The 12976-nt window shown below is 41.3% G+C and overlaps 2 protein-coding genes across 3 annotated transcripts in view; one reads left to right on the top strand and one right to left on the bottom strand.

The window, feature by feature from the left end:
- The window catches only part of CUNH12orf56 (chromosome unknown C12orf56 homolog), an 83923-nt gene extending 76625 nt beyond the window's left edge, over positions 1 to 7298 (bottom strand). Inside the window, exon 1 of the mRNA XM_026500109.3 lies at positions 6997 to 7298. Within this exon, the coding sequence (XP_026355894.2) occupies positions 6997 to 7248 (252 nt within the window). The 5' untranslated portion in view covers positions 7249 to 7298. The remainder of the gene's footprint in view (positions 1 to 6996) is intronic.
- XPOT (exportin for tRNA) overlaps positions 1 to 12976 on the top strand; it is a 161592-nt gene that overhangs the window by 106034 nt on the left and 42582 nt on the right. The window lies entirely within an intron of this gene.

The following is a 12976-nucleotide window of genomic DNA, read 5'->3' as shown; positions in this document are numbered from 1 at the left end:
CTCCTTATTTCTTGTTTTATAATTTTTTTAAGATTTTTTATTTATTTGAGAAAGAGAGTGCACACACATGTGCATGAGAGGGGGAGGGGGAGAGGGAGAAGCAGACCCCCTGGTGAGCACAGAGCCTGACGCAGGGCTCCGTCCCAGGACCCTGAAATCATGACCTGAGCCAAAATCAAGAGTCAGATGCCTAACCAACTGAGCCACCCAGGCACCCCTTGTTTTCTGTATTTCGTGAACAGTTCCATTATTTATCTTATCCCTTAGTCTCGATTTCATGTCTTGGTTCAGATTTTTTTCTATCAGCTTTAATTTCAGAGAATAAAAGCACACTAAGCTTTTAGCAGTTGATTATGTAGTTTCTAATTTATCCACGTCAATACATCCTGGATACTTTCGAGTTCCTACTGCAAAGTGCAAAATTGAAACATGCAAAATATAAGGTGGAGTTTCTGTTTTCAAAAAGCTTAGAGTCTTCTGGATATTCAGTCAATGAAAACTTTTTTTTTTTTTTAAATGACCTGCTCTGACTGAGGCAGCTATATCTAGAGAGTCAAAGCATTGACTCTGGAGCCAAATTACTAGGGTTCAAATTCTGGTTCTGCCACTTAGAGGATGACCTTGCAAGTTACTTATGTTCTCTATACTTCAGGTTCTTTATCTGTAAAGCTGGGCTAACAATATTATCTAGGGTTGTTGTAAGGATAAAGAAGTTGTTCCTAGTTAAGCCCTTAGAACAGAGGCTGAGTGGTAAATAGTAAGCACCAATAATTTGAGGTAGACATTAGAGCTGTTCACAAATATTCCTGTTGTCTCTTGCAGACACATAGAATGCATATATGGTAGGATCACGGTCCCCGCCCCCTTTTTTAAAAAAAGATTTTTTTTATTTATTTGAGAGAGAGTGCAGGAGAGAGGAGAATGGGGCAGGGGGAGAGGGAGAAGCAGGCTCTCTGCTGAATGGGGAACCCAACTTGGGGCTTGATCTCAGGACCCTGGGATCACAACCTGCGGGGAAGGCAGATGCTTAACTGAGCCACCCAGGTGCCCCTTTTCTCCCCCTTTTAAGTTAGGCATGGGGGCGCCTGGGTGGCTCAGTCGTTAAGCATCTGCCTTCGGCTCAGGTCATGACCCCAGGGTCCTGGGATAGAGCCCCGTAGTGGGCTCTCTGCTTGGCAGGAAGCCTGCTTCTCCATCTCCCACTCCCCCTGCTTGTGTTCCCTCTCTCACATTCTCTCTGTCAAATAAATAAAATAAAATCTTTTAAAAGTTAAAAAAAAAAAAAAGGAATAGTACTTTAGATTGGGTGGTCACGTGAGGCATCCCTAGGGAGGGGATGCTGAATTTGGAAATATGACTATAAGAAGGAATCAACTCTCTGAAGATGTGGAGGAAAAGTGTTCCAGATAGGATGGCAAGTACAAAGGCCCTGAGGCAGGAAAGAAGAGCATAAAGAGCTCAGGAAGAGTGGGAGATAAGCAGAAATAAAGGGATTATCATGGAGGCCCTTATAGGCAATAAGGAATTTGGAAGCTAATGTAGATTTTGAAACAGAAGAGTGATATAACTTAATTTATAATTTATGTTTAAAAAGATCATCCCTGCCAGATGGAGGAATGAGTTGAGAGGCAATTTCAATAGTCTAGATAAGGGACTGGATAAGTGGCATAAGTAAAAGGAGTAAGAAAGGTCATGGCTGGATATAATTTAGATGAAAAGTGACAAGGTTCAGAACACACTCCCCCAAAATACAGCACCTTGGCATACTGAGTATTTTGACCTGAAAGAATCTGAGAAAACAGCAAATGCAGGAAACTCTCTCTGACCTTTCTCCACCGTGCTGCCTTGAAGCAGGTCCTAAAACCCCCATGGGAGAGGTGCCCTCCCTGTACCCAAGACAAGGACAGTGAGAGGAATCCAAACAAACAGCCCTTGCTAGTTTTCCCTGGTTTAGTACCCTTAGTCATACCCCCTTTTTTGTACTATCCCATTTTCCCGTGACTCTCTATTCTTCATCAAACCTAATATTAAACATACACAGATTTACTTGTTTCTTCAGGTCTTCATTTCCTTATAAAGGCTTCCATGTCATGTAAAATTTATATTAAATAAATCTGTAGGCTTTTCTCCTGTCTTTGTCAGTTTAATTTTCAGACCCAGCAAGGAACCCTGAGAGGGTGAAGGGGTATAATGATTTTTGGATGTGGGGAGTGAGAAAATTAAGGCTGATGGGAGATGCTGTTATTTCCTAAAATAAGGAAAGCTAAGGAAAAGGAACAGATTTAGGGGTGAAGACCAGGAATTCTGTTTTTGGACATACTAAACTTGACAAACCTACTGGGCAGATTTTCAAGAAGAATAAATGAGATAATGTATTTAAAACACTTAATATATAATCAGTGCTCAAAAAAGTTATTTTCTTTCCAAATTTACTCAATCTCTGAAATTCAAGTGACCTAATAGAAAAAGAGAAGATAATATCTATGTTACAGATTCATAGTGAGCCTTAATACACTTAATATGTGTGAATAAAGGTTATCAATAATAACGTGTATGTAGCTCTTACCATGTGCCAAGTGCTATTTTAAGTGTGTTACATTTATTAATTAATTTAATCCTCTCTAAAACTCTAAGGAAGGTGCTGTTATCTCCATTTTACAGATGAGGAATGAGGCACAGATTAGAAGGTAAATAACGGGACCAAGTCTATACAGGTTGAGGGCAAAAGCTGAATAAAACTTTATTATTTAAAAATGTATTATTAAATGCCCAATGTATATTGCAGTTAATAAATTTAGAAACAGAAGAAATGGATTATGTTGAGTATTTAACGAATATTTATCGACCATCTCATCTGTGCCAGGCAATGTACTAGGAACCAGAGATACAGCAATGAACAAAACAGACCGGAAGTCCTGCCTCATGGTCTAGCCAAGAAAAAACTCAGAGAAAGAATGATGGCCTTAGCCTAGAAACATGTCAGCTCTGAATACAGAAGTGGGGAAAGCGGGGATCAGTTGGCAAACTATTGCAGCAGCCCCTTCAGCACACAGCCTGTCAAGCCAAAATGTTTTTAAATTTTTTTAAGTAAATCCTGAGCCTATCATGGGGCTCAAACTCACAACCTCGAGATCAAGAGTGACATGCTCTCCTGACTGACCCAGCCAGGCACCCCTGTTTTTACATGTTTTAAGAGGAGAGAGAGGAGGCAAGGAAAAGGAGGGTTATAACTATGATGATCTGAACAACCTTGGAGGAGGAGGACATGTTCACCATGAGCAACAGGCCAGGCTGTAAAAGGCGCATTTGCTGCCTAGTCAGGATGCCACGTGGAGCCTATACTCAACTGGGAGGAGTGGTAAAAAGACATCAACAGAGACAGGCAAGAGGTTAGAGGTCAAGGCTGCTGGATTTGACCAATATTTCTCTGTAGGTGATGGGATGGCATTGAAGGAGAGTGAATTCATAGGAAATTCACTTCTGGATAGTTGTTTCTGACACTAAAAAATATGTGTTTAATATTGGAAGAGTTTAAAGAAATGTTTTGATGACCACAACAAGAGCAGAACTCTAGAGAATTCTTCTAAAAGTAACCGTTAAAGAAAATGTCAGCCTTTTTATAAAAGCTCTGCTCAAGCAACCTTAGAAACTCTTTCTTTTAGGAGATGAACCATATCAAACACCGAGGGAGATCTCCCAGTGCACTTTAAGCTCATTTTTGCTGGAAGGGAAATCTCATTTTTATCCAATGCAAGTTCTGGCCTAATTTTTTTGAGGCTGTTACCTTCATTTTTTTTTCCTTAGGGGAGAAATGAAATTTCATCTGTATATTTGCAAATTATACTCTGAAGTGTAACTGCAAAATGTTCCATGAAATAAATAAGGAATCTGGTAGAACATGGAGCCGGGAGGGCTGGGGCCCAGAGGTATGAAGGACTGGTTTGCTTAGGGGCTTTATTACCAAGACAGAACAAAGGCCAAATAGGAACCTGAACCCGCTGAAAGTTAAATAACAGGACAAATGTGTACAGTAAAATGAGAAAACCTTTGAGAATGGAAAAGGATGTCTAAAGAGTTGGCCTTAGAAAGAGGAGAGCACCCTTTAAAAAAAAAAAAAAAAGGAGAGTAAACAGTTTTATCTTTCAAGGAAGGAAGAACTGGTTCTAAAAAACAAAGCTGCCTGGCACTGAAATCATGTAATTGAAATGACTGAGTTAGCATGGATAAGAGACGACTATATGACATATGACACGGAAATCAGGAAAATTCTCCACATTGTGGTATTAAGTAAGGACTTAATGTTCATAGAAGGATGGTTAGTCAACTACACCTGTGACTATTAATTGGTACTATACCTAGTACCTTTACCAGCAATTCTGGGATACCCATATGTCACTCACCCTGGGGAGCTGTGTAAGCCACTGAACTATAATAACCCTAGAATTATTTTATAAAACCTCAGAAAAAGAGATTGTTAAGGCATTTGTAATTGGCATGATTATATTTATTTCTCACTGAAACAATATTTTTAAGAAATGATTACCAATTTTTTTAAGCGATTTCTTTAACTATTTAAAAGAGAGCGGGGGAAGGGCAGAGGAAAAGAGCCTCAAGCAGACTCCCCTGAGAGGGGAAGCCCAGCTCGGGTCTCAATCTCACAACGCTGAGATCATGACCTAACATGACCTGAGCTGAAACCTAGAGTCTGATGCTTAACCAACTGAGCCACCCAGGCGCCCCATCCTATTAATGTTGTTTAAAATGGGTAATCATTGGGGTGCCTGGATGGCTCAGCTGTTAAGCATCAGACTCTTGGTTTCAGCTCAGGTCATGATCTCAGCGTTGTGAGACTGAGACGCAAGTTGGGCTCCTCCCTGAGCATGGAGTCTGCTTAAGATTCTCTCTCTCCTTCTCCCTCTGCCCCTCCCCATCCTTCCGCTCCCTACACACGTGCTCACTCTCGCTCTCTTTCCCTCCCTCGATAAACAACATTAACAGGAAACACTTCTGTATTCATTTGCTGTTGTAACATATTACCTAATCTGTGGCATTAAACAACACAAATTTATTCTTATGGTTCTGGAGGTCAGAAGTCCAAAATGGGTCTCACTGGGCTAAAATCAAGGTGTCAAGAGGAATGCATTCCTTCTGGAGGCTCTAGGAGAAAACCTGTTTCCTTGCCTTTTCCAACTTCTAGAGGCTGCCCACATTCCTTGGCTTCTGGCCCCTTCCACCTTCAGAACCAAGTCTCTTGTGCTGCAGCACTTTGCCTCCCTTTTCCACTTTTGAGGATCTTGTGATTACATTGAACCCACCCAGATAATCCAAAATAATCTCCGTATTTTACTTATTTGGGCTTCTTTCTCTTTTTTTCTTTTTTTTTTTTTTTTGTTCCTTTGTTTATTGGACACTTTTTTTTTTAATCTCCCTATTTTAAAGTCAGCTGATTAGCAAGCAACCTTAATTGCGTCTGCAACTTTAATTCCTCTTTGCCTATAATGTAACATATTCACAGGTTCCAGAGATATCTATTGGGGGCCATTATTCTGCCTGTCACAACTATATTGTGCAAGATGAACGTTCCATCTATCAACAATGCTGAAATCTTAGATTTGTTCGGCACCTTTACAAATTCCTCTATGTGCCTAAAAGGTAAATTTTGTACATAAAGGATGACCAAATGAATTGGTACACATTTTGGGAGGATTCTTGGCTTGGAGGCCTAGGAAACTTTACTGTACTTTTCTGATTGACAGCTCAAAAGAAAAGATATATAACAACTATTGGAATACATATACTGTCTTGTTGGGGAGAGTAACAATATCCTAAAATCATTACATTTTGTCAAAACAATAAATGTTTACACTGCAGACAGTAGAAAAAGTTAAGCATTTAATGTTTTAAACGGATTTGATAAAGGAAACTAATTTTTTAAAATTTTATTTCAAGAGAATGAAAATAGTGAGAAAAAGGCAGTTTTGCTTCCAACTTTTACTCAAAAAAAAAAAAAAAACCCACAAATAAATTTGCAGTGATATTAGCCCACAGAAGTAATTTAAGGAGAAAAAAATAAAAGCATTTTTTCACTAAATTGTATCCTTTTGTTCCAAACAAGTTATGCTTGTCTTGGCAAAACAGCCCCACCAAGTCTTGCCAACTTCTCCTTTGGGAGATGCGGGAGGCGGGGGGGAGGGAGGATGAGGCTAGACACCTGTCCCCAGTGGAAAAAGGAACACACCTAGAGAGCAGCTCAGACAAAGGGAGCCAAGGGGGAAAAAACAGTAATTGGAGAGGAGACTGCTTCCAATCTGTTGCTGGTTTATAAGGTAAATCTGATCCTGGAGGAACAGTAGCAGCACACTAAACACTGGGACAAGGCATGTCTGTGCCAGACTGTATCTTCTTCAAGAAGTTTTGAAGCCCAGTTTGGATCAAATGACCAGCCTGAGATCGCCATGTGTCCTGTGCACATCTTATTCATTCATTCATTCATTCGCTCACTTATTCATATTGGGCACCTCACACCCTCTAAGCACTGTTGATAAGAAAGTAAACAAGGCATAATAGTATTTAGCACACTGCATTTATTTGCTTTGGTTTTGGCTTTTTGTCTCTCCTACAGCAGCTTCTACGAAGGGGCCCTATTTCATTTTTGCATCCTCAGTGTCTAGAACAAGGGCCTGGCTAGGTGCTTAACGAACGAAAAAATGACTTTAAAAGCATACTTTTGATAGAGGGCTATGTTTTCAAACCTGTAGCCCTATTTGGGGGGACAAGGGATGACTGGTACACATGATGAGAACGGGCAAGGCATATTTATTTGGAGTACACAGTTCTCCTGTGGCTTCTAGTCCTGAAGTTAAAGAAAGTACGGGAGTCCAGGGAGGGATGAGGAAGGTCCTCCTCCTCCTCCCTCTTCCCGCATGCGGAGGGCTGGAATTGGGGGACCCAGGAAGGGAGTCCTCGCGAGCCCGCCTGTCCACCCACGCTCCTCACCAGGTCAATGGCCACAACGTCCCGCAGCGCCACGGCTCGCCGTATGGACTTGGGCGGGTTCTCGGTCAGGTAGATGAGCCGATCGCTGAGCACCACGTACTTGAAGGTGTGCTTCTCCGAGTCGGACACCACGATGCACGGCTCGTAGGCGCGGATGGCGTCGTAGACCTCGGGCTGCAGCTGCCTCCGCAGGAACGCGTCCAGACGGCTATTCGTGTGCGCCGGGAAGCCAGACCTTGCGGGGCTGGCCATGAGCCGCGCCCGCGCCGGGCCGAGTGCCGGTGCTGCGGACGCCTCTGCCCAGAGACGCCTCTGCCCCGCCCCGCCTCCGCGCCGCCTGCGGTGGAACCCGCGCGCGCCACAAAGCCGCCCTCCGCCCCCCCGCCGCCGCCACCTCCCCCGGGCGCAGGGAGCAGGGCCCCCAACATCGATGCCCGTCCAACAGTGGACGGGGCGAGACGCTGGTCCCTCATCAAGTATCCCGTGGGCTGCGGGGCGGATATTTAGGGGCTCTCTTAGCCCTCTGATCACGGGAGCCCCAGCACCCCCCCCCCCGCCTCAGCTGTTGAGGACCACACCATTTCTAATAAATGGTATTGATAAGGGAAGCCACAATATCAAACTGGTTTTCTGTTAGAAACGAGATGAAATTTACCGATTTATTTTTAAATAGGCAGAATGACCCTAGAATCCTACGAAGACGAAGCACATAGATTTAGCATTTGATTGTAACATGGCCTGATACAGTCCTCTAGTTATTCATGAGTATAAACGGAGATCTTTTCTCTCCAACTAGTTGAAAGCGCTCTCTCTGGAGGAAATCTTATAAATTGATTTGGCACGCCCAAGCCTAAAGGGTATGCTTGTTTTCCCAAGGTGCAGGACAAAGCCCTGTAGATGGTCAGAGCTCAGTCTGTGTAGAATAAATGAATGGGTGAGGCCCACATCTTGAAAAGTTGAAGACCAGAGGTGGAGGAATGCTAATTGTGCACCCTTGAAGCTGCATATGGCAGTAAAAGTACTGCTTCGTTTTTACAGGTCAGGAGTCACTTATAGCTTGGGCTAGAGCGTTGAGAGGGACATAGCAGAAACTTGTCGCTATTAACCCTAGGTAACAACTTTCATTTTGATTTCAAATTCTAGAAAAGTCATTCTCCTTGCCCATTCACCCAGAGTAATGGTACACAGTTGTGTGTATTTTTGCTCCAGGTACCCACAACTCAGAATCAAATCATATATTCTTTATTGCAGTTCATATTCCCCTCCTCATATTTTGCTGTTGTATACTGTATGCTACAAACAATTTCAAATTTTGTGGGAAAAGTATAAGCAAATTAAAATACATAAACAGGTATTGTAGACTAAATCACTGCAAAAAGGAACCGAGGAGAAATGTTGGGGTGGCTAACCAATTCTGAGGGAACTCAATAGAAGCAAAGAAAAACAGTATTTCTTTTATTGGAGAGATTCTATTTAGTGACTAAGGAGAGAAGTGCCACCTGCTGACAAAATCTCAAATGACCCAGCATTCCAAGTTTTCTTAGAATCTCATCAGACATCTGACTCTTCGTAATTTCATAGGTGGACAAGAAGGGGGCCCCAGAGGCCTGACTATTTCCTCTAAAATAAAGACTACCCCCTGTCTAAACCACTCTAAACAGTTTGTTGCCTCGAACCAACAGAAGGCAAAGGCCTTTTACCTTCGCCAAAGAGTTGCCTCACAAGAGCTGTTCAGAGGCAAATGACTACATCCGACGTGAAATGTGAAGCCCAAGGGAAGAGGCCTCACTCCAAGCGGCTATTTCGTGTCCCTCAGGCTTTTGCTCCATACTCAGAGCTAACAGATACAGAATAACTGCACCAGGACTAGGAAAGACGGTATATCTGACCTACCTGCCAAGAAGCCCGTCATAAATGAGCGTGGCGACAAGGCCACTAGACTGAGCAAACGTTAAGATGAAGCACATGAAGAAGGGAATTTGACAAAAGGATTGGTGATTAAGGTCACCTCAGTTAAACTTTTAAGTTTGTGGCACGCAGAAAGGGCAGCAGCATGGTTTCCAGGCACTTAGTGTTCTGTACTGTTGCCAAGGTAACAACAAAGTTCAGATCGCAGGAAGGGGCATCAATAGAAAGGATAGATCACTGGATTTGGAGTCAGGAGAACTGGGTTTATAGCGCAAACCCTGTTGTTCCGTATCTGTGAGATTTCTAGAAAGTCTCTTAACCTCTTTGGACTTCAGTTTCATCAGCCGTAAAATGAAACTACCAATACTTGCCTGGCCAACCAATGAGTTGGTATGAGGATCAAATGCAATGAATTATGAATTCTAAAAGCACTATAGACACGTATTCATAATTTGTATTTCCTTATCTTTGGTAAGCTTTATGTGGATAATTGACATAAATACATCCAAGATAGGCAATTACTCTTTATCTTCTAAGTCCATCTAAATTCAAGAAGCATTTAGTGTAATTCCTGTGCAATCAAGCACTTATTTTCATCGATGTTTCTCGATGAAACTATCAAAAGTAATGGAACATTACTTATCCAGAACTAATCCCCAAGGCACTTTCCTTAACCAGAAGAACTTTCACCAGAACAGAGTAGCCTTAGGTTAAGGGATGGTCAGTTCAATTAGTTTAAAAGGGCAGTACTTATGAACACAGGACTGTAGAGCCAGATGACCTGGGTTCAAATTTCAGCTCTCACATTCAGGAGCTAAATGATCTTGGACAAGTTAATTTCTTAGTGCCTTAATTTTTCCATCTTTGAAGTGGGGTAATAGTACCAACTCTATAGGGTTATTATGAGGAGTAACAGTGTTTCTGAAGTACTTTATGACAGGTACCTGAAACAGAGTAAATACTATTTAAGGGTTTTAAAAATAGGGGCGCCTGGGTAGCGCAGTCGTTAAGCGTCTGCCTTCAGCTCAGGGTCTCTATAGGGTTATTATGAGGAGTAACAGTGTTTCTGAAGTACTTTATGACAGGTACCTGAAACAGAGTAAATACTATTTAAGGGTTTTAAAAATAGGGGCGCCTGGGTAGCGCAGTCGTTAAGCGTCTGCCTTCAGCTCAGGGTGTGATCCCGGTGTTCCGGGATCGAGTCCCACATCGGGCTTCTCCGCTGGGAGCCTGCTTCTTCCTCTCCCACTCCCCTGCTGTCTTCCCTCTCTCGCTGGCTGTCTCTCTGCCACATAAATAAATAAAATCTTTTAAAAAATAAAAAAATAAAAATAAATTGAACAAGTGTGTGATTTCCTAGCATATATATGGGCCTTTGGTTCCCTATATACAAAGTAATATCAAATTCTTCTCTGTTGAATGCTAGCCTAATTTTTTAAACTTTAGATTAAGGCTCAAGACAAAAATCTAATCTGCCTATGTACACACAAAAGAATGGCTTTTTTTTTTTTTTAGTTTTGTTTTTGGTGGATAAGTGATCAGTGAGCCATAGGTCATAAGAGCCCTGTAAGGATTTCAAACTAGAAATATTCTTCAATCCAAGGATCCTAAGTGTTCCCATCTCCCAATTTGAAACTAAAGATAGACAATATGCATAGAAAGAAACTTGAAATCTGTAGTAGGTAAATAGAACCTGAATTTTTAAAGGTGTCTGATTTAGGAATCTTTTGGTGTTTCTATTCAGTATCAGTGGATATTGACCATTTAAGTAACTATTAACAATTAGCGATCGACTGACATGGAGGAGAGATGTCGTTATAGTGAAGCCTAAGGGACTATACAGTGTTTTGGAATAAAAATAAAAAACTTTTTCCTTTACTAAATAATGCTTCAATGCTCTATTCTGCCTCAGGCTTCCTGCCTCACACCCACTTCCTCTAAGAAAAACCAATGATTGGACTAGGACCAGTAAAGACAGCTTACCTGACCTATTTTCAACTTCTTTCTCTGCCAGGAAACCCATCTTGAATGAATGAGCTCTTGATGGCAATGGCACTGGACTTAACAAGCATTGAGATGAAGCATATGGAGAAAAGAAGTTGACACAGAACTCAGTGGTTAGCAGCTCACAGTTGTATTATTTTTTATTCAATTCAATGCATCTCACAAATATTAACTGAGAAATCACTATCCATAAACAGGATCAAGATAAGATTTATTTTCAGTCTTCAAGAATTGAGTCCTAGGTAAGACAACCACACAAATTTAATACAAAACAAAAACATATTAAGATATATTCATGACATATAAGAGGTTAAAAAAAAAGCAACATCAAAGAAATGATTAAATAAACCTGGTTGAAGAAATCTGGAAAATGCTTCATAAGGGACATAGCATTCAATAAATGCTCAAAGAGTGAATGAAACTATGTTTTCCTTTTATTAGAGTCAGGTTTTTTTTAAATGTTTTTCTGATTATGAAAATACTACATGGTCACTGTGGAGGATTTTTTCCCCATTTATCTATTTATTTTACTTTTTAAAAAATTTAAATTCAATTAACATATAATGTATTATTAGTTCCAGAGGTAGAGTTCAGTGATTCACCAGTCTTATATAATATCCAGTGCTCATTACATTACGTTGTGGAGGATTTTTTAAAATCCAAAAATGTACAAGGAAGAAAAAAAAAATCATCTGCAATCTCACCACCTAGAGATAACAACCTTCCAGTACATATGAAGTGGGTTTGAATCTCAGCTCTGCTACTTTCAGTTTCCTTATCTATAAAATAGGGATAATGATAGTACCTACCTCATAGAATTGTGAGGATTAATTTAGGAACACTTAAAGCTGTTTCTGGCACATAATAAATGCTCCAAAATGTTGGCAATTAATATGTAAAAATGTTGCTATATGCAAATATACATGCTTTAAATTAAAATGACTGTTATTTATCAACTTTTTAAAAAAGATTTTATTTATTTATTTCACAGAGAAAGATAGTGAGAGAGAGAGCACAAACAGGGGAGCGGCAGGCAGGAGGAGAGGGAGAAGCAGGCAGAGTGAGGGGGAGAGGCAGGCTCCCCACTGAGCAGGGAGCCCCATGTCTGTTAGATTCTAGGACCCTGGGATCATAGCCTGAGCCGAAGGCAGACACATAACGACTTAGTCACCCAGGCACCCCTATCAACATTTTGATAGCTGGCATTTTATGTTAGTCTAAGATGAGAAGGCCAGACTATAAAGTAGTCAAATTTAATAACCCTTTCCGGTCCTATTCAGTTGGATACCACCAAGAGCTGCTTTGTTTCAAAATAACGTAGGTTTTTGGGGCGCCTGGGTGGCTCAGCCATTAAGCATCTGCCTTCGGCTTAGGTCATGATCCCGGGGTCCTAGAATCGAGCCCCGCATTGGGTTCCCTGCTTGATGGGGGACCTGCTTCTCCCTCTCCCACTCCCCTTGCTTGTGTTCCCTCTCTCTCTGTCTCTGTCAAATAAATAAATAAATAAATATTTAAAAAAAAAAAAAGACTAGGATGTAAAGGAGTCCTTTAAAAAAATATAATGTAAGTTTTCGAAATTGAAAGATATTTATAATCCTAGGTATTTGAACTACCATAAAGGGCCAATATCACTAGGTAAACTATAGATAAGCTGTAGATATTAGGTAAAGGGAATATACATAGACTGAACATACTGAAGATTTTGGAGCCACTCAGACTAGGATTAATATTGAGTCTCCATAGCCGTTGACAGACACGGGTAATGTAAGAATCAATCCATGCAATTATTTTATTGAGGGTTTTTTTTTTTTAAGATTTTATTTATTTATTTGACAGAGAGAGAGACAGCCAGCGAGAGAGGGAACACAAGCAGGGGGAGTGGGAGAGGAAGAAGCAGGCTGCCAGCAGAGGAGCCTGATGTGGGGCTCCATCCCAGAATGGCGGGATAACACCCTGAGCCAAAGGCAGACGCTTAACGACTGAGCCACCCAGGCGCCCCCTATCTTATTGAGTTTTAACTACAGCTGGCACTGTCCTATGTGCTAGACTCCGGAGATACATGGAAATA

Source organism: Ursus arctos, unplaced genomic scaffold (assembly GCF_023065955.2).
Source record: "Ursus arctos isolate Adak ecotype North America unplaced genomic scaffold, UrsArc2.0 scaffold_21, whole genome shotgun sequence".
Taxonomy (NCBI): Eukaryota; Metazoa; Chordata; class Mammalia; order Carnivora; family Ursidae; genus Ursus; species Ursus arctos.
This window is presented reverse-complemented; position numbering and strand designations above follow the sequence as displayed.